General features: G+C 36.9%; 2 protein-coding genes across 4 annotated transcripts in view; one reads left to right on the top strand and one right to left on the bottom strand.

The window, feature by feature from the left end:
* The window catches only part of LOC137293497 (poly(A) polymerase type 3-like), a 38,356-nt gene extending 36,731 nt beyond the window's left edge, over window positions 1–1,625 (bottom strand). The window contains exon 1 of the mRNA XM_067824071.1: window positions 1,452–1,625. The gene's annotated coding sequence lies outside the window, so the exon portion shown is untranslated. The remainder of the gene's footprint in view (window positions 1–1,451) is intronic.
* Window positions 1,626–1,758: 133 nt separating this feature from the next.
* LOC137293779 (seipin-like) lies at window positions 1,759–15,069 on the top strand. Of its 3 annotated transcripts, none has more exons than XM_067824513.1 (7): window positions 1,759–2,052; window positions 7,821–7,896; window positions 9,761–9,836; window positions 10,315–10,382; window positions 11,213–11,445; window positions 12,383–12,591; window positions 13,271–15,069. In XM_067824513.1, the coding sequence occupies exons 1-7, from the start codon at window positions 1,841–1,843 to the stop codon at window positions 13,519–13,521; spliced, it is 1,125 nt and encodes a 374-aa protein (XP_067680614.1). In that variant the 5' UTR covers window positions 1,759–1,840; the 3' UTR covers window positions 13,522–15,069. The 3 variants fall into 3 exon arrangements, with proteins under 3 accessions (XP_067680614.1, XP_067680613.1, XP_067680612.1); XM_067824512.1 differs by having other exon boundaries at window positions 1,771–2,052; window positions 9,761–9,830; XM_067824511.1 differs by having other exon boundaries at window positions 1,778–2,052; window positions 13,277–15,069.
* Window positions 15,070–17,815: the final 2,746 nt, after the last annotated feature.

Consider the following 17,815-nt stretch of genomic DNA (forward strand, 5'->3'; position numbering starts at 1 on the left):
CCAACCCTAAATAGTACCTAAAGATAAAGCTTTCCAATCTGTCTGACTTATAACAAACAAATGGCTTGCTATTTGCATATTGGCATGATATTTTTACATAATATGGTTAAATATCGAGGCAAAAAAGAACACAAATAGAATCACCTAGGATCAGTCACTATACCATCCTGGCATTAGAAAAAACCTACGCTGTTGAGATATTTTGTTACAATCAGACAAATAATATCTGGGATATTTTCAAATAACAGCATGTGATGGGCATCCATGCTTCTCACTGTTTAGGATGAAGAAATTCTGCTTATGTGGACAGTAGCCCAATCCCAGAGACCATCACGGTCGAGGGAGCGGGTGCTGACAACTTGCAGCTTGGTTTCTCAATTTGACCGTTGGTGAGAAACATTAATTGCTCTGCATGAGTGTCCCTTTAACCATGTTAACTCTGGCTACAGGTGATAATTACTTGAAATCAAACATGGAGTGGTCTGATTTAAAATAACAGGCTTCTATGTTTATTTCAGAAGTCTGAGATGCACTGTATGAAAGAGTTATAAGGAGACATACTGATCAGCGATGCTCTGCTACATCCAGTGTGTCCCCATAAGGACTGGGATGAGTCACTGATACATCAAAATACTCTCAAGTTTGATACAGCTATTGTATCATCAACTGGTGTATTCATACAAGATGATACATGACTTCATCAAAACAGCATTATTTTAAACACATGAAAGTACCTATCTAGAGAAATATATGCAAGTATAATAGTACTACTTGCTTGTTTATTAAAGTAGTGTTATTGTTATACACAAATACCTTGAAATAAATTATATTGTACTGTGCCTTTCCTGCAAGGTGTGTGTATCGTGATTTGCATCGTATTGTAGGTAAAATATCATGACATGTATTCTATCGCAACACAGTACATCATCACTGCCCTAATACCCATACTCAGACAAATACAGCTGAAGCAACGGTGCCAACGGTGCTAGCATCCACAGCATAACAAATTATTGGGAGTTGCACACATAAATCAAGCATGAAGGTGGTAACACTCACAAGAACTAGAAAATGTTTTTCCCCAATAGAATGCCCTGGATGTCAAAGGTTCATATTTCAACACATGTTTGGACTGTTTAGGAGGCGTTAGATTTGAGACACTGGGTGTGTAAAGTTAGTAAACCATAATCCGACAGCTCCGACAATGTGACGAAAGTCCACGAGCATTTGCCGATTGTCTGCTTGCAGCATGTGAGAAGAAAATGGAGAGGAGATGTTGGGGAGCAAATCGTTTCCTTATATCGCGTCCACAAAATAACGACTGTTCAACTATCCACATATCAAACTTGGCAACAATTTTCCAAGAACGAAAATGGGAACTCACTACGAAACGCAACTGATACTCAAGTCAAATTAGATGTGTGTTCTCTGACTTTATTGGTTCCATTTATTACCTGATAGCCCTCCTTTACCACGGTATCAACTGTCCATTCGTAGAGTAAACACTTGGTGAAAGTGATTTTGTGTATTAATGTCTATTTAGCAATGTGACTAACAAATATGGCGGTATCTTTATTTCCCACATTGCATCGCGGTTTCCGTAAGTTGAAATCGCTTACACCATTTCTAAAAAACATGATACGTAAAAACAATTGTAATCTTAGGATGGAACATCAGATAAGTATAAATATCAATTTATCGTATATATTTGCTGAATATTATGCTTTGTACGATTTTACAGGATTGTCGTGGATTTATTTTGTTGGTGTAAGCGACTAGGTTAAAGGTTGCCGAGGTTATACTTATTTCGTACACACAACAATGCTCATTCAACTGCTTCACAATGGTTATCGACCTATTTGGAAACATTGTAGACTGGGGAGGCATCTTTTTGCAAGTTGCTTTCTCTAAACTAAAGACTATCTTTATTCGTTTGTTCATTCTAATTGGTGTTTTAATCACTATACTATGGTTGTCAATATTTTTTTATGCCAGTTTTTACTGGCTTTACATGCCAAGTGCTTCCCACATACGACCTGTTTACTTCAAATTCGAGTAAGTACTTCGTGCTTGAAAGTTTCTGTATATGTTTGTTTTGCCACATCTTGTGTTAGTATTTGATGTCATTTTCAAGTATTGGTTTATATCTGTGTTTTTTTAGTTAAATGTTTTGTGATTTGTTGACATATTTATTTTTGGCATTTATTCAACTATGTCTGCATTCGAGGTAAGGAAAGAGGTCATGTGAAACCTTACCCTATTTTTTGTGCCAAATGACAAGCAATTATCAATTATCTTGCGAAATGATATGGCTATTTTTGTATATCATACAGGGCGAGGGGGTAGTCTTATGGTTGAAGCATTTGCTCGTCACACAGAGGCCCCGAGTTCAGTTTGCCACATAGGTGCAATGTAAGAAGCCTATTGTGTCCCCTGCCCTGATATTGCTGGATTATAGCTAAAAGTGACGTAAAACAAAACTCACCAACTCGATCACTGTTCACTGTCTATCATGACATCATAGCTAATTTGCATACTCTCTAGCAGTACAAAGATGGCATCTGATATCTTTCTGTATGCATGTGTTATTGACCAAGTGCCTGACAATTCAGCTGACCATGTATATGTCAAATGAGTGAGTGAGTGAGTGAGTTAAGTTTTACGCCGCATTCGGCAATATTCTAGCTATATGGCAGTGGTCTGTAAATAATCGAGTCTGCACCAGACAATCCAGTGACCAACGACATGAGCATCAATCTGCACAGTTGGGAACCGATGACATGTGTCAACCATGTCAGCAAGCCTGACCACCTAATCCCAACTGCGCAGATCGATGCTCATGTTGTTGGTCACTGGATTGTCTGGTGCAGACTCGATTATTTACAGACCGCCGTCATTTAGCTGGAATATTGCTGAGTGCGGCGTAAAACTAAACTCACTCACTCACTCACTCACTCACTCACTCACTCACTCACTCACTCACTCACTCACTCACTCACTCACTCACTCACTCACTCACTCACTCACTCACTCACATACATGTCATAAGTTGAAAAGAAAGCAATGATTTAGATGAGGAAACTCAAGCAGGTATGAGGGTGCAGTTCATGTTCAATGCTCAGGCAGCTGCCAGACACTCAAGTCGTCTTTCAGTCTAAGAGAGCTTAGAAAATCTAGGCCCAGGTGTTGTCACTAGATGATGGCATGTCATTTCATCCAAACTGAGTGGATTGATGATGGTGTAGTCAATCACGAAATTGTCTGGTCTAGGCTTGATTATTTACAAAGTGTAAAAACATACTGCCTGGGCAATGAAATGACATAGCAAACATACAAAACAAGAATATTTTCATATTCTAGTATATTTTGCTTAGCGAACAATCAAATAAAACTGTATCCACCCATAATTCATTCAAGATCAAGGTGTAGCAAGGTAAGTCATAGATGACATCCTTACCTTGTCAGCTTACTGGTTGTCTTAATTTCTTTGGTCATATGGACATGGCATCTGATTTTGGACCAGATGGCATCTTGGTTGAATCAAGATCTATTTGATTTAAGCAAAGTACATTTCAGTACCCTACTCTGCAGCCTGTGACAAGCAATCTGGTCACAGGAAAATCTATATCAGTGCATGCAGTCAGTCCACAGATGACAGCCTTGCATTGTCAGTTAGTTAATATAAGCTGATCCAGATGGGGTAGCAGGGGTGCACAACACCCCTTTGTCCTGAATGTTTGTTAAATGACCGTTGCAGCTCAAGTGAAGGTTAAGTGTGCTCCCTCTTTTCTCAATAGTGGGCACCCCCAATTTCTCAAAAAGCTGTATTTGCCCCTGGTTTGGACTGCAGAATTTTTTTTTTAGTTCAGTTCAGAATTATTTTCCATATGAGTATATGTAATCATTGGTTTGAATCTGGGTTTTCTCTGAACAAGTTTATAAGATTTTGGGGTCATCATGCCAATGCACAGGTTTCAACCTACTGAGCTTTAAAGGGTCACTGATGCGGAGCAATTTCCATGGACTGGTGGTTTCTTTGGTTATTGTATTTCTCCCGCGAGTACCCGGATGATTTCCCAGAATTCGTGACAGGTTCATGATCTCTGCTGAACCTCCCATATGTGCAACTAATATTTTATGTGTAGACTGATCAACAAAGATGAAGTCATTTTACTTCGTTATTATGAAAACAAAGCAAACACCTTGAAGTTTACTCATCTGCCAGTGCTGTGAAAAAAACATTAGGACTGAAAAATAACGAAGTCAGTGTAGGTCTTTATATTTTGTCTTATAAACCTAATTAGTTCCTTGTCACATTTGTATGCATTTTGAAAGTTAATAAAAAAAACCCACACAGTCTGCTTATACTTACAGTGAATTTCTAACATGATTTTAATATCTAAACATTGTGTATAGATTGCCAACGTGAATCATATTTCACGCACACCCTATTCGCTACCTAGTGCATGTTTTCTGTAAGACGGATTCTGCTGAATGCTACAAGAAATAAATTAAAACAAAATGCATATATTAAATTCAAGACAGACGAAAGTTATAGCAACAATGTCAGGCTTATTACCTCGTTCGGGAATGTATCCATCAATATCCACATAAAAGAACGATATTCCATTCATCTGCAGCTGGTAAATAATCCTGCTCTATGTCATGTGTCTTTCAACAGTCTAATGTGCAAAAAAGCGACACATCGTTTGAGAAATTTTCACACTGGTGTACATGTATACATAATCTCACTGGTCACCCAGGACAGCACACCTGGCAAATAACTGTATGATGTCCGCCATTACATAGCCAAGAATGAGCAGCAATCAAGGCAGTGGTGGTTAATTCTTTGTAGGAAGGATGTTGTTTTTACGCTTGTACTTTATGACAGGGTGTATTCGGTATAGATTACTTAAATCTACACTCATAAACACTGCTTTTTTGACAAATCCGCTATGGAAGTAATTAATCAATCAGTGTGTTATCGGTTAATCCTTTGATTAATGTTTGTTTTTGTAACTCAGCTGATAAACCTCTTGCATCACTTACATGCACATATTACATAACATGCAATACATTTGCCACTACAGACCTTAATTAATAATCATGATAATGTTGAGTATTTACTCCAGACAGGAGAAGCGCCAAATGGGAACCTATGTCGAGTAATTATAAAGGTGTTACCACTATTTATACCTGTTATATATTCATTAACTGACCATCAAGTGAATGATGACAAATACCATCAACTGCGAGTTACAGCAAGGAAGATGTAATCTCTGTGGTCCGAAACTGGGCCGAAACTGATTTGAGGATACCAATGGAACTTCATTGTTACATAAGAAATGCACATAGGTATTTGCTGTGTACTTGGGTAAATGAGTATAATCAGGGTTTTTTTACGTAAGAAAATTTTCAGATTTCTCTACCAATGGCAAAGTCGTTCTTATTAGTTTATGAATTCAGATAAGTCAAGTGTGTTTTTTATTATCATAGATAATAAACCAGGGTCGTAGCTACCAAACTTTATGTATGATGTTTGCTATGACAGCTGGGCCAACCCTCAAAACTATCTAAATATAAAGCGTTGCAATCTTTCGGACTTAATTATGAAACAAATGGTTTGCTATGTGTATTTAGACATCATATTTTTCACATGACATGATTAAATATCAAAGTAAAAAACACAGAAATAAGATCAAATTGAATCAGTCACTATTCCATCCAGGCATCAGAAAAAGAAATACCCTGCTGGGATATTTTTTCACAATCAGATAAGGAATACCATGGATATTATTATATAATGGCATATGATGGGAATCCGGCCTCCTGACTGTAGGGTGAAGAAATTCTGCAAATGTGGACAGGAGCCCAGTCCCTGTGTCCGTCATGGTCGAGGGAGCGGGTGCTGACCAACTTGCCGTTTGGTTTCGTAATTAGGCCGTTGGCGAGAAACATTATTCGCTCCGGATGAGTGCCCCTTTAAAGCTCATACCTTGAGATATAATATTATAACTGAAATATTCTTAAAGTCGTTACTTAACTGAAGTCAGTCATTGGCATCATTATTTATTGTGTGGTATATTGTAGAAAAAAGTATCAGGCTGAGCAATTTGTGAAGCACCCTATGAATCTTCACATCTACTGGTAGATATTTACATGATCTAGAGAGATGTAATGCTTAACTTAGACCGTCATAACAAGAACAACTGCTAATATTTCAATCTAAATGAACTGGTAGCTATAAACAAAACATATTACTATATGGATAGTAACAACAGCTTCAAGTTTTTTTCATAAAGTGTAGTGTTGGTAATTGGCTGGTATCTCACAAATGATGATTGCTTCATTACCAACAAACAATCATCAAAAAAAATTGGTTACTGACATTTTTCAGATTTTCCTATTCAGATTCTTATTGCAGATAAGTAGAACATCAAGCAGCTTGCTACTTGGGGTGGGTATTGCAGAGAATTTTCATATTGCGATATATTGCAATGCAAAAACATATATTGCAATATGTATTGCAATTTATTGCAAGAATGTTTTTTAACAAAAAAACTCAACAACTCCTTATACATGAGTTATTGCTTGATGTATAAAGCAAAAACACAACAAAATCACTATGCTTGATTAAGCTTTAATAAAAACTTTTCATTATGACAAAATCATATATTTGGCATAAATGAAACAAGCTAGTAAACTCCACTCTCAATAGATCTTAGACAGCAACTTGACCTGTTCGGGACATGACAGAGATCACTGATCATTAATGAGTAAATATTTGAAATATTCAGATCCAAATAATTGCGAAACACTTAAACAAAAGTCAAGAGCATATCTTCAAACCAAACTTAACTTGGCTTCCGATGTGAAAAATGGAAATATCTGAAGATTTCTGAGTGTTACAAACTGTTTCGAATGACTGTCTAAATATCAGTTTTCTATCCGCATATCACAATACGTATCGATTTCATGACTGCACCGGTAAATACTAGTAAACTGGTAATATTGCACAACCTTAGTAATGACTGAACATAAACTTCCTGGAGTCTTCTTGAAATATTCGGTCATGACTTTTCAGTAAGTGAAGAGACTTTTCTAAGAATAAGACATGTTTTCAGGGCCTGACAACTTCGAAAATATATTCTGTAGTCAAGTGTTTCAAAGACTAAGTCAGTAGTTCCAAAATCATTTGTGTTCGATTATGAGAAAATGTGATCGATTGCATGGTTGTTTGGTCACTACAACCAATCTTCGATTATTCCAGTTAATCAGACCACCACTAATAAAGTGATGTTTTTATGCAGATTCTTACACCATTATCAAACTAAACATTGTATTTTTTATGATTTACTGACCAACTTCTAGAATGCCAATCAAACAATCAATTTCATGATTTGGATTTTAGAATGATTTTCTCACATTTCACGTAACAGAAAGCAGACCTTGATTTCCAAATTTAAAATGTTATTTGTGATCCTGATGATACCTTTGCCCATGGGATGTTTTAGCCATTCAGTCATTGTTTCTATACCACAAAAGGACACAGTGACATTAAACCAACCAACAACTAGCTGTTGCCTGGATGGTTGTGTGTTTGAACTCAGTGTGACTCCATGCTCAACTTACACAGACATAGATCCATGTGTGACTTCTGCTTTGTTGGATAACTGTGTTAACTTATGATATTAAAACCCCTCATGACTTTTAACTTTAGATGCATGCTTCGTTATGTTAAAACTTTAGAGGCAACTTAAAACCAAATGGCATTCTATTTGGTATGAGATGCTGTTGAAGGATGCCAATATTTTGTGCTTCAGCGTATGCCCGGAGGGAGCTGGGATATGCACATTCCCACAAGCTAACCTGACATTTGGAGAGGATGGCAGAGAAGAAGTAAGTTATGTCAGTCTATTTTACCTCAAAACTGTTTGCTATTCTTATCATCAGATATGTTGTGATCCTAGCCCGATGGTGATCAGCAAATAGCAAAAAGATGGTCGGTTGGTTTGTTCCTGATTTATTGTGGTCAGTTCCATAGATGGCACAAGTACTGATTCTGAAGCCACTTCTTGATATTCGTCACAGTGATAATGGTAATTATCTACTAGAGCTGACTATCAGTGGAGATGTTAGAGTTGTGACATGCATATCATTTGGTTATTGATAAACCTTGGAGTAGTAACCTAAAGGAAACAGGCAACACAGGAACAGAGAAGTCAACATATTTGATATCAGTGGTGAGTTGTGACGCATGTTAGCATGTGGTAAGTGCTGAAGCATGTGAGGTATTCCATCTTAAGTACAAGTTTTGGTAAATTGGAACAACATTCCACTACAATAGTTTATGTAAGATATTATTGATGAGACAATGTTTGCATTGATTATCATTAATAGTTCTTCCCATAGACATTATTCTCTATCTTTTAGCCAGTTCTGGTATCCAGTGCATTATGTTTCCATTCTAACATTGTAAATATTCGCAATCGTATCTTGTTTTGGAGACATATGAAGGTGTGGGTTAAAATTGGTCTTCAGCAACTCATACTTGTCATAAGAGGTGACTAATGGGATCGGGTGGTCAGACTTGATACATGTCCTTGTTTACTAATAGTGTAGATCTTGCTCATGCTGTTGATCACTGGATTGTCTGGTCTAGACTTGATTATTTTTTAACCACAGTCATATAGCTGAAATATTGGTAGGTGCAGAGTTTACCAACGAGCCAACAAACCAACTTTGCATTGTCACCATCTCTTTTACCACTTTTATAGCAAAGTGATAACAATGCAAGTTATGGATTTTTATTGAAGATATTCAGGCTCATATAAACAAGCTCTCAATGTTATTTTCTCATTAGAACACTTTGTTAATGAATTATTTGCATGCCAAAGGTTTCCTGAGTATCAAACAAAGGAGAATGAACTTATACGACAAGACAATAGTGACTGTTTTTTAAGATACTGGTAGATTTCAATCAGATGTATCACCTTTGGTTGATATTGCCTCTGAGTGAGTTTTGAAAATATAGTTTAACTGTATTAGATACTTACTTTTACCTTTGTCCCCATTCTCAACATCTCAAGGATATATGTCCTGATAAATCTCTACCATACCCTGGATGCATCTGTGGCTAAATTTTATTACCTCCCTTGGCTGACTTTTATTTTCAATCAGGTGTCTACACTGGGAAGTTGATCATACCAATCACAATTCCCTTTTGTCTTTGAATTATCTAACCAGTTAGACTTGGCAACACCATTCATGCAGAGCAACTCTGAAAGAGGTAGAAGGAGTTCTTGCATATATTTTTTTAAAGTTTCAAAATTGTCAATTTGTCAGCATGATTTCCCCCAAATCTGAGTTGCACTGCGAACAAACCTTCATAGCTGCATCATTGTCTTTGATGACAATGACAAGTTTGGTTGTAACGGTTGCTTAACTGATTGGCTTCTGTGACAAGTGGAGCCAGCAAAGGGAGCTAAGAATCATAGATGCATCCAGGGTGTTGTGTAGATTTATCGGAATGTACGTACCCTGGAAATATCAAGGATGCTTTGTCTCATTCAGACCCACACGTAGCCATGATAGCAAATGAGTACAGAATATATAACAGAAAAGGATGATCCAGTCAAACAGAAGTATACATTGAGACCATTAAAATAGTTGTAGTACTTTGGACTTAGTGTACAAGTGATGTAAGAATGACAGAGACCCGAGCAACAGATACTAATCATGATGTGCTACTATTCTCTCCCAGATCCTCCACAAGGGCCAAGCTTACAGGATATACCTGGAGCTTGAGATGCCGGAGTCCCCCACCAACCGAGGTACAGGTAAAACTCGTCTTTCTTGTTAGCATGTCTTCACCCTTGTATGTAGGTAGTCCTACAAACATGTAGTTCTCCACCAGTCCTACTATCTTGCTGCCAAGAATCTTGTATGTAGTTAGTCCAGCAGATGTGTAGTTCTTCAGCAGTTCTATGATCCTGCTGACAGTCTTTTCCTGTATGTCATTGTTGGTTAACCTAACTGTCCTTAGGTATGTCATTGTTGATTAACCTAACTGTCCTTAGGTATGTCATTGTTGGTTGAACTAACTGTCCTCAGGCATGTCATTATTAGTTAAACTAACTGTCCTAAGGTGTATCATTGTTGGTTGAACTAACTGTCCTGAGGTATGTCATTGTTGGTTGAACTACCTGTACTGAGGTATGTCATTGTTGGTTGAACTAACTATCCTCAGGCATGTCATTGTTGGTTAAACTCCTTACTCCTTGGTATGTCCTGGTTACTAAGCCTCACTGTTCACAGGTATGTTCATGGTGCGGCTACAAATGTATGATAAGAAGGGGACAGTCATACAGCAGTCTGACAGAGCCGTGAGTTGATGTGCATGTTACAAATCCAATCTGTTACTGATCCAGCCATAAGAGAGTAATCAGTAGATATTCAAACAAATAAATGTTAAGTATATATTATTTTGAACAAACAGCTCCAATCATCTGTGTACACTGACCGTTGAGGTGTGTTCATGGGAAACATAAATGTAATGGAGGACTAGACATTTGGCGTATTTCATCAGGTGAAAAAGGAAACACATATAGTAATTACTTCCCCTTTAAGGATAATCAGGAGAAGAAATTCATTTTAAGGAAGGGATTTATCTCAATCTGGTTAAAAGCCAACATTTGGTCCTAAGTTTAATGCAAAAGATCTTAGCAAATTTGAATTAAACATTTCCCATTTCAGTCAATATTAGTCCAGTTACACTTAATTTATGGCTTTGTGAAGCTAATCTGTATTCCACAGGTAACAGAACCAATAAGTGACAAGAAGTTTTGATGATTTGTTTTGCATTATTGATTTTGAATGCAGTCTCAAGAACATTCTTGACAAAACTCTGAATTTAAGAAAATACGAACTTTATAAACATTCAAAATATGAACAAGATACTGATTTTTTTTGCCATATTTACCTGACATGCTTAGGTAGAAGCTTCTCAGTAGACGAAGAAGCTTCAATAATGTATGTTTTAGATGTTGATTATTAAGGAAGGCGGTGATGAAAATCTAAAAGTTAATCTATCATGGCTAATGTTCATTAAGCTATTCCCAGATATTCCCAACAGTGTATGTCTGAAAGATGAGGATTCCTGATTAACATGGTCTGGATTATAGAGGTTTAACTGTTTTGACTTCGTCCTAACCAGGCTATCCTGCACTATCGGTCAGTGCTGCTCAGGACAATGTACACACTGGTCTTCGCCCCATTCTTCCTGGCCGGACTTGATGAACAGAAGCAGGTGGTAGACATTGAATTGTTCAACCACTATGTAGATGATCTAGTCGATTCTGCTGTCGGTGCTATCATTCAGATACAGACCAAGAAGATAGAGATATACTCCTCCAAGATAAAGATCTTTGCCGATTTTACTGGTCTCAGGTAAACCTGTTTGTTATAACCTATTGTTATGTGATAGTTATGTTGGGAATTGGTTAGAATCTCATAATTTATGATTAGTTCAACACAACCCATCAATCATCAAAACTAATTGGTTTGCATCATTTATCAGATTTTCCTGTTATGTTTATTAATTCACAAGTTTTGAAAAAAACAAGATGTAGTTCATTAGGTTGTTTTTGCAAATTCATGAAAATGCATTTGCTAATTTCACATCTTTATAAGATGACTAGTATGTAGGAACATTTCCTGGAATTTTTAAAATGAATTCAAATATGACTCAGAACGGGCTTCTTGTGAAAATGAAATGTAAATCTAATGAAATTTTGAAAAATATTGTTAATGCAAACAAGCGTTCCAAAATTGTTGGTATTCGATTATGAGAAAGCATATCAATTGCTTGGTCACTGCGGCCAATCTTTTATTATTTTTATCAATTGGACAACCACCAGTGGTAGTAGAACAAACAAGAGTTTATGGTTTAGTATTTCTTTTTAATTGGTTTCTGACCCTACAAGGTGATTTCTTTATCGTCAGCAAGGTTTCCTGAGAAAGATCATTTTCACATTGACAGATGTACTTGGTTCCTAACTTGCTATGTATGTGGATGCCACAAATGTGGTAGGATTGCATAGGTGAACACTTCACATGGCTAGAATATCCCTCGAAACATCATGTTCTGCATGTTACAGAAGTTGACATCCTTAACTTGTCCACCTTTTTCCTTTCAACAAACTGCTGGATGATCATAGCCAATGTGTTAAGAATGGGCTTAAGAAGTTCGTAGGGCTATGGACAATTTCGAGAATAGCCAGCTTGCTGTAGAAAATCAAGTGGTTGCATGTTATAACCAGATTACCATTGATAACAGAAATCTTATTTGCATACTTAAATTTAAGCTGGTATTTGTTTTTTCCAGGTATTACATGTTCTACTGGCCCAAGTTCAGCGCTGTGAGTGGCATCGTGGGAAACTTCACATTCCTGGCATTCATGGCACTGTTGTCATGGTATCAGTACTCTCAAAAGGACACGGTGGAGGAGGAGGAGTTTGTTCCGATGATGCGGAGGATGTCGCTCGATGTGAGACGACAGAGAATCCGAGAACAGTTAGAGCGAGAGAGGGGAGGTGAGATTACTGAATCTGTTGATGTTGTGCATGTTAATATTTCAGTTTCTATGTCAGATACAGATCACAGAGCATGGAGGTATTTGTATGTTGTTTGATTTAGTATAAGGTAATGATAAGGTACCACCTTGACCTGCTTTAAATGTAAAATTTGATAACTTTAAGATATTGTTAGAAAGATTTTGCTATTTCTTGCACTTGCAAATTCTCAACTAAGATATGATCTGATACAGATATTTGACCGAACTGTGTGATAAAGATCAATGTTTGGAAATTTTAAAGAAAATGAAGGGACATGTCTAAATGTAGGTACATGTATGAGACTTTTCTAACAGGTGTTGACATCTTTTCCCACATTGACTAAAGCAGTCTCTTGTTACACCTATATCTGGTGATACCTTTCTCGTCTGTCGTACAGAAACTGAAGCAAATGTGTCCTAGAAAGCCAATGTGAGTCTAGAAAATGTGGCGAGTCTAGATATCCTTAGCTTCAGATTCTCAGGGCTCCATTTCATTATATTATTTATTTACTATAAACATTTTTCAGTAAAATGTGTTCATTTCAGACACTAGTTGTTAGTCTAACCCCTACTGTGATATTGATGTAATATTGCCAGAAGCATCACTGAACCAAACTCACTATCCTCTTTCTGAGTTCTTGCTTGTCTCTTTCCTGCAGCAGCAGCAGACAGCTCTTCCCCAGAAGATGAGGAGGAAACAACTGTGAAATCATTTGTAGAGTCACATGACTATCAAGGATCACATGACTACCAAGAATCACATGGCATTCAGGATGAGAGTCTGGGAGAAATGGCCGCTGTGGAAGATGATGACATAGTTCTGATGTCATCTGATGTCATGCTGCCAGGAAGCGATGATAGCAATCGACTCAGGTTACGACGACCAAGCAACATAGAAGCAGTTCTTTGAGGGGGAAAAATATATGATGTTTGAAAACTGCCATTTGTCATTATAATTTAGATAAGACAGAATTCAGTTTTATTGACAAAGATTATAGATCCAGTGAAGATCACTTTTGATGACACATCAACACAAATACATTAACAGCTCTTTTGGTCTCCATGGTGTGAAGCATGTAAGCAGGTTATACATAAACTGGGATGGATTCCTTGAATATTAGTAGAGTGAAACAGTTAGCCAAGCATCTTTCTGATCCAAAAATACTGCTGTAGTGTCTTCCAATGTTATTTTGAGTTTTATTTTACATCACATTGGCATTATTTCAGCCATGTAGTGACAGTAGTTGATTCAAAGAGTATTTATTTAAGATAATTGTCTCACTTCTTGGATCTGCTTGTGCAATTATCAGTCCATTCCTATGAACCTCTCTGAGATTATGACCATAATTTTTGCCTTGAAGCTCAAGAAGGCCGGGTACAATGTGTAAACTGACAATATGTTTAATGACATGTTATGTTTAAGTGAAAGGGAGAAGCTGCATGTGACTTCAGTTCATACCTTGTAATTATCTGAAAATTGATTTCATTTGTAAATGAAACCTCATACATCAAAATGTAACCTACTTTAAATGCAGCATAGCTTAGTTATATGTATGTTTGTGCAATGTTTATGTATGATTTGCCAGAGTATGACATGAAATGTGTGTACGGTTTGACTTGATGTTGTTATGGAATATTTTGACTGTGATATGATTGTCAGTGTGAATTTTTCAGAAGACAAATGTATTTTTATGATAATACCAAAGGGATACTGTTTGTATCTATTGTTTGAAAGAGAAACCACTTGTAGTTTTTGAGAATGTTTGTTTTTGGGTGCTGAAGTGTGGACTGGTCTATATTTCTAATATGCACATCACTGGTACAATACACATGCATTTGTTGACAGAATGTTGCTAGAATATGTTTCTTTCCTTATTGTGTAGAGTTAGTGTTCCAGTGTAGATAAACTGTTAGTTTGACTTGCACTAGCAATAGAGTGGCTTATATTTGAGTTGTTTGATCCCCATACAGGAATTTATTTCACTGATTGGTGAATTGCGAAAATGAAAGTAAAGTTACACAAGTTTTCAACTTTAAACATTTTTAACAACAGTGACATAGTTTTAAACTGACAACCTCACTGGGACATTCCATAATGACTGTTAAGCTACACTGTTGTCTATAAATTTGGACATGCATATAGTCATGTATCTGCAGAAGGAATAATTAACCAGTCAGTACAAAAGCCATGAAACCATGTGAATCTGTTCATTCCTCTTTTGAAATCAACCAATTCAAGTGATTGTGAGTACTGTGCCTGCTTCCAAATTGCTGCTTTTGCAAGCAGTGTTGTGATTGGTCAACTTGTGTGAGCGTGTGATGTATGATGTGTGATTAACTGGCCAACTGCACAAGGTCCAACTGTTTGCTTTTAATTCACTTTCAACTGTTTTTAACTTTATATTTTTAGATTATTTTGTCAGTATTGTTTTATGTAAATAAAATGATACACAATTTGGACATTTAGTTATGTTTTCAGAAAGCAAGTAATGAAAATGAAAGAGGATTACAGACTGATGATGTTTTCTCTTTTTCGGACTGCACCATATCCACTGGGTTGCTACACACTTACATTGTTGTGCTGATGACTCGCTTCTAATGACCATTCAGGAACATGTAATCCTATGCATAGTTTGGTCTGCAGTTGTATAAGTAAAATACAAGTGCAGTCTTGTACAAGCAGAGAGAGACACACACATACACGCTGAAAAAAAGGCAAGAATCTTACACTTAACATTTGAACCTATCACATTTTTCCCCCACTGAAATCCATGCTTGTCTGCAACTCAGTTCAAAGTATTGGTTTTTCAAGATAAAAAACAACGAGAAATGCTAAGATCAGCATCTTTGTGTTGGTATACTTTGGAAACATTTTGTCAATAGCCTGGTTTGACGAGGTCATTCTCAGTAACTGAAACATGGAATATGGAGATGGTAACTGAAGTGCTTCAGCTGAGTACAACACACTGACATGAAACTAACAACATCACACAGTAGACTGGATCCTATTATGAAAACAGAATTATGAATGTTCGTTTATCGAAATGGGTTTTCGTGATAAAAAGATATCACATCATGATGAACATTGGGTGTAACTTGAGTTTGAAAATTAGTTCCATAATAGACTAAATTCACAAACAAACCTGAATGTTACAAGTATTTGAAAAAACAAAATGAGGCAAATATCATGGTAGTGTGCTGTGTTTGAAATTAATATCAGTCCTTAGGCCCAAAGCAGCTGGACAAACAGCTTCTGTTTTCTGAAGGTCCTTAGGGCCAACAGCCTTTTCATCCCCAATAACTGAGAGTATTATTTCCATATTCAAATAAAAGACCTATACATTCTGATCATCACCCACATGTTTTTTTATGGTTCTGGGTCCTTAAGACGTGCAGCTTTTCAGGGATAAGGGCAAATGCTGATGGTGTTTGTCCAATTCTCAGGAATGCTTAAAGGGGCGCTGATGTGGAGCTATTTCCATGGAGTGGATGTTTCTTTTGTTGTTTTTCTCTCGTGAGTATCTGGATGATATCCCAGAATTCGTGACTGGTTCTACCACTGCTGCGCTACCCATATGCACAACATGATATAGTACAGACTGACCAACAGGGATGAAGTCATCATTATGAAAACAAATAAAACACTTTGAAGTTAATCATCTGCCAGTGGTGAAAAAAATGGTTAGGACTGAAAGATAACAAAGTCAGTGTATGTTTTAATAGTTCGTCTTATAACCTCGTCCAGGAATGTATCCATCAATATCCACATGCAAGAATGATATTCCAGTCATCTGCAGCTGGTATATGATCCTGCTCTATGTCTTGTGTCTTTCAACAGTCTATTATGCAAAAAAGTGACACAACGTTTCAGAATTTATAACACTATAGTTTCATTGGTCACCCTAAGATAGCACACCTGTCAACTTATTGGTCACCCTAAGATAGCACACCTGTCAACTTATTGGTCACCCTAAGATAGCACACCTGTCAACTTACTGCATTATGTCCACCATTAATGAGCAATCAATTAATCAGGGTAGTGGCGGTTAATTCTTTGAAGGGAGGATGTTGTTTTTACACTCGCACTTTATGACAGGGTGTAGTCAGTATAGATTGGAAGTAATTCATCAATGAGCGTGTTATCGGTTAATCCTTAGATCGATGTTTGTTTTTGTAACACAGCTGATAAACCTTCTTGCATCACTTACATGCACATATTACTTAACATGCAATACATTTGCCACATCAGACCTAAATTTATAGTGTTGAGTATTTACTCCAGACGAGAGAAATGTCAAATGGGCACCTGTCGGGTAATCCAAGTGGGGTTACCACTAACTACACCTGTTATAAATTCATTAACTGACCATCAAGTGAATGATGACAAATAACACATGTAGGTTTATACCATCAAACGCAGGTTACAGCAAGGAAGATGTAATCTCTGCGTCAAATGCAGTCTGAAAACACTTTTGGGCCGAAACTGTTTTGAGGATACCAACGGAAGTTTGTTGTTACATAAAGAAATACATATAGGCATTTGCTGTGTACTTAGGTAAATAGGTATAATCATGTTTTTCAGACATTTTCAGACTTCTCTACCAATTCAAATAAATTAATTATGTGTTTTTATTATCATAAATAATAAACCAGGGGCGCAGTTACCAAAATTTATATATGATGTTTGCTATGACAGCTAGGCCAACCCTGAAAACTATCTAAATATAAAGGTTTGCAATCTTTTGGAATTATATGAAACAAATGGCTCACTAGCTACGTGCCTCTAGACATCATATTTTTACATGACATGATTAAATATCAAGGTCAAAAACACAGAAATGGGATCAAATTGTATGAGTCACTATAGCATCCAGGCATCAGAAAAACACTACACTGCTGGGATATTTTATTACAAACTGACAAGGAATACCTGGGGTATTTTCAAGTAATGGCATGTGATGTCATCCTCACTGTTTAGGGTGAAGAAATTCTACTAATGCAGACAGGAGACCAGTCCCCGTGTCCGTCACGGTCGAGGGAGCAGGTGCTGACCAATGTGCAGCTTGGTTTCGTAATTAGACCGTTGGCGAGAAACATTATTTGATCCACATCAGTGCCCTTTAAGGACTCACATTGTCTCCTTTGAAGGTTTTCACAAGCACAATAAACAGTTTTGCATGATTTATGTTTCTTTTGGAACAGAA

Source organism: Haliotis asinina, chromosome 8 (genome assembly GCF_037392515.1).
Source record: "Haliotis asinina isolate JCU_RB_2024 chromosome 8, JCU_Hal_asi_v2, whole genome shotgun sequence".
NCBI lineage: Eukaryota > Metazoa > Mollusca > Gastropoda > Lepetellida > Haliotidae > Haliotis > Haliotis asinina.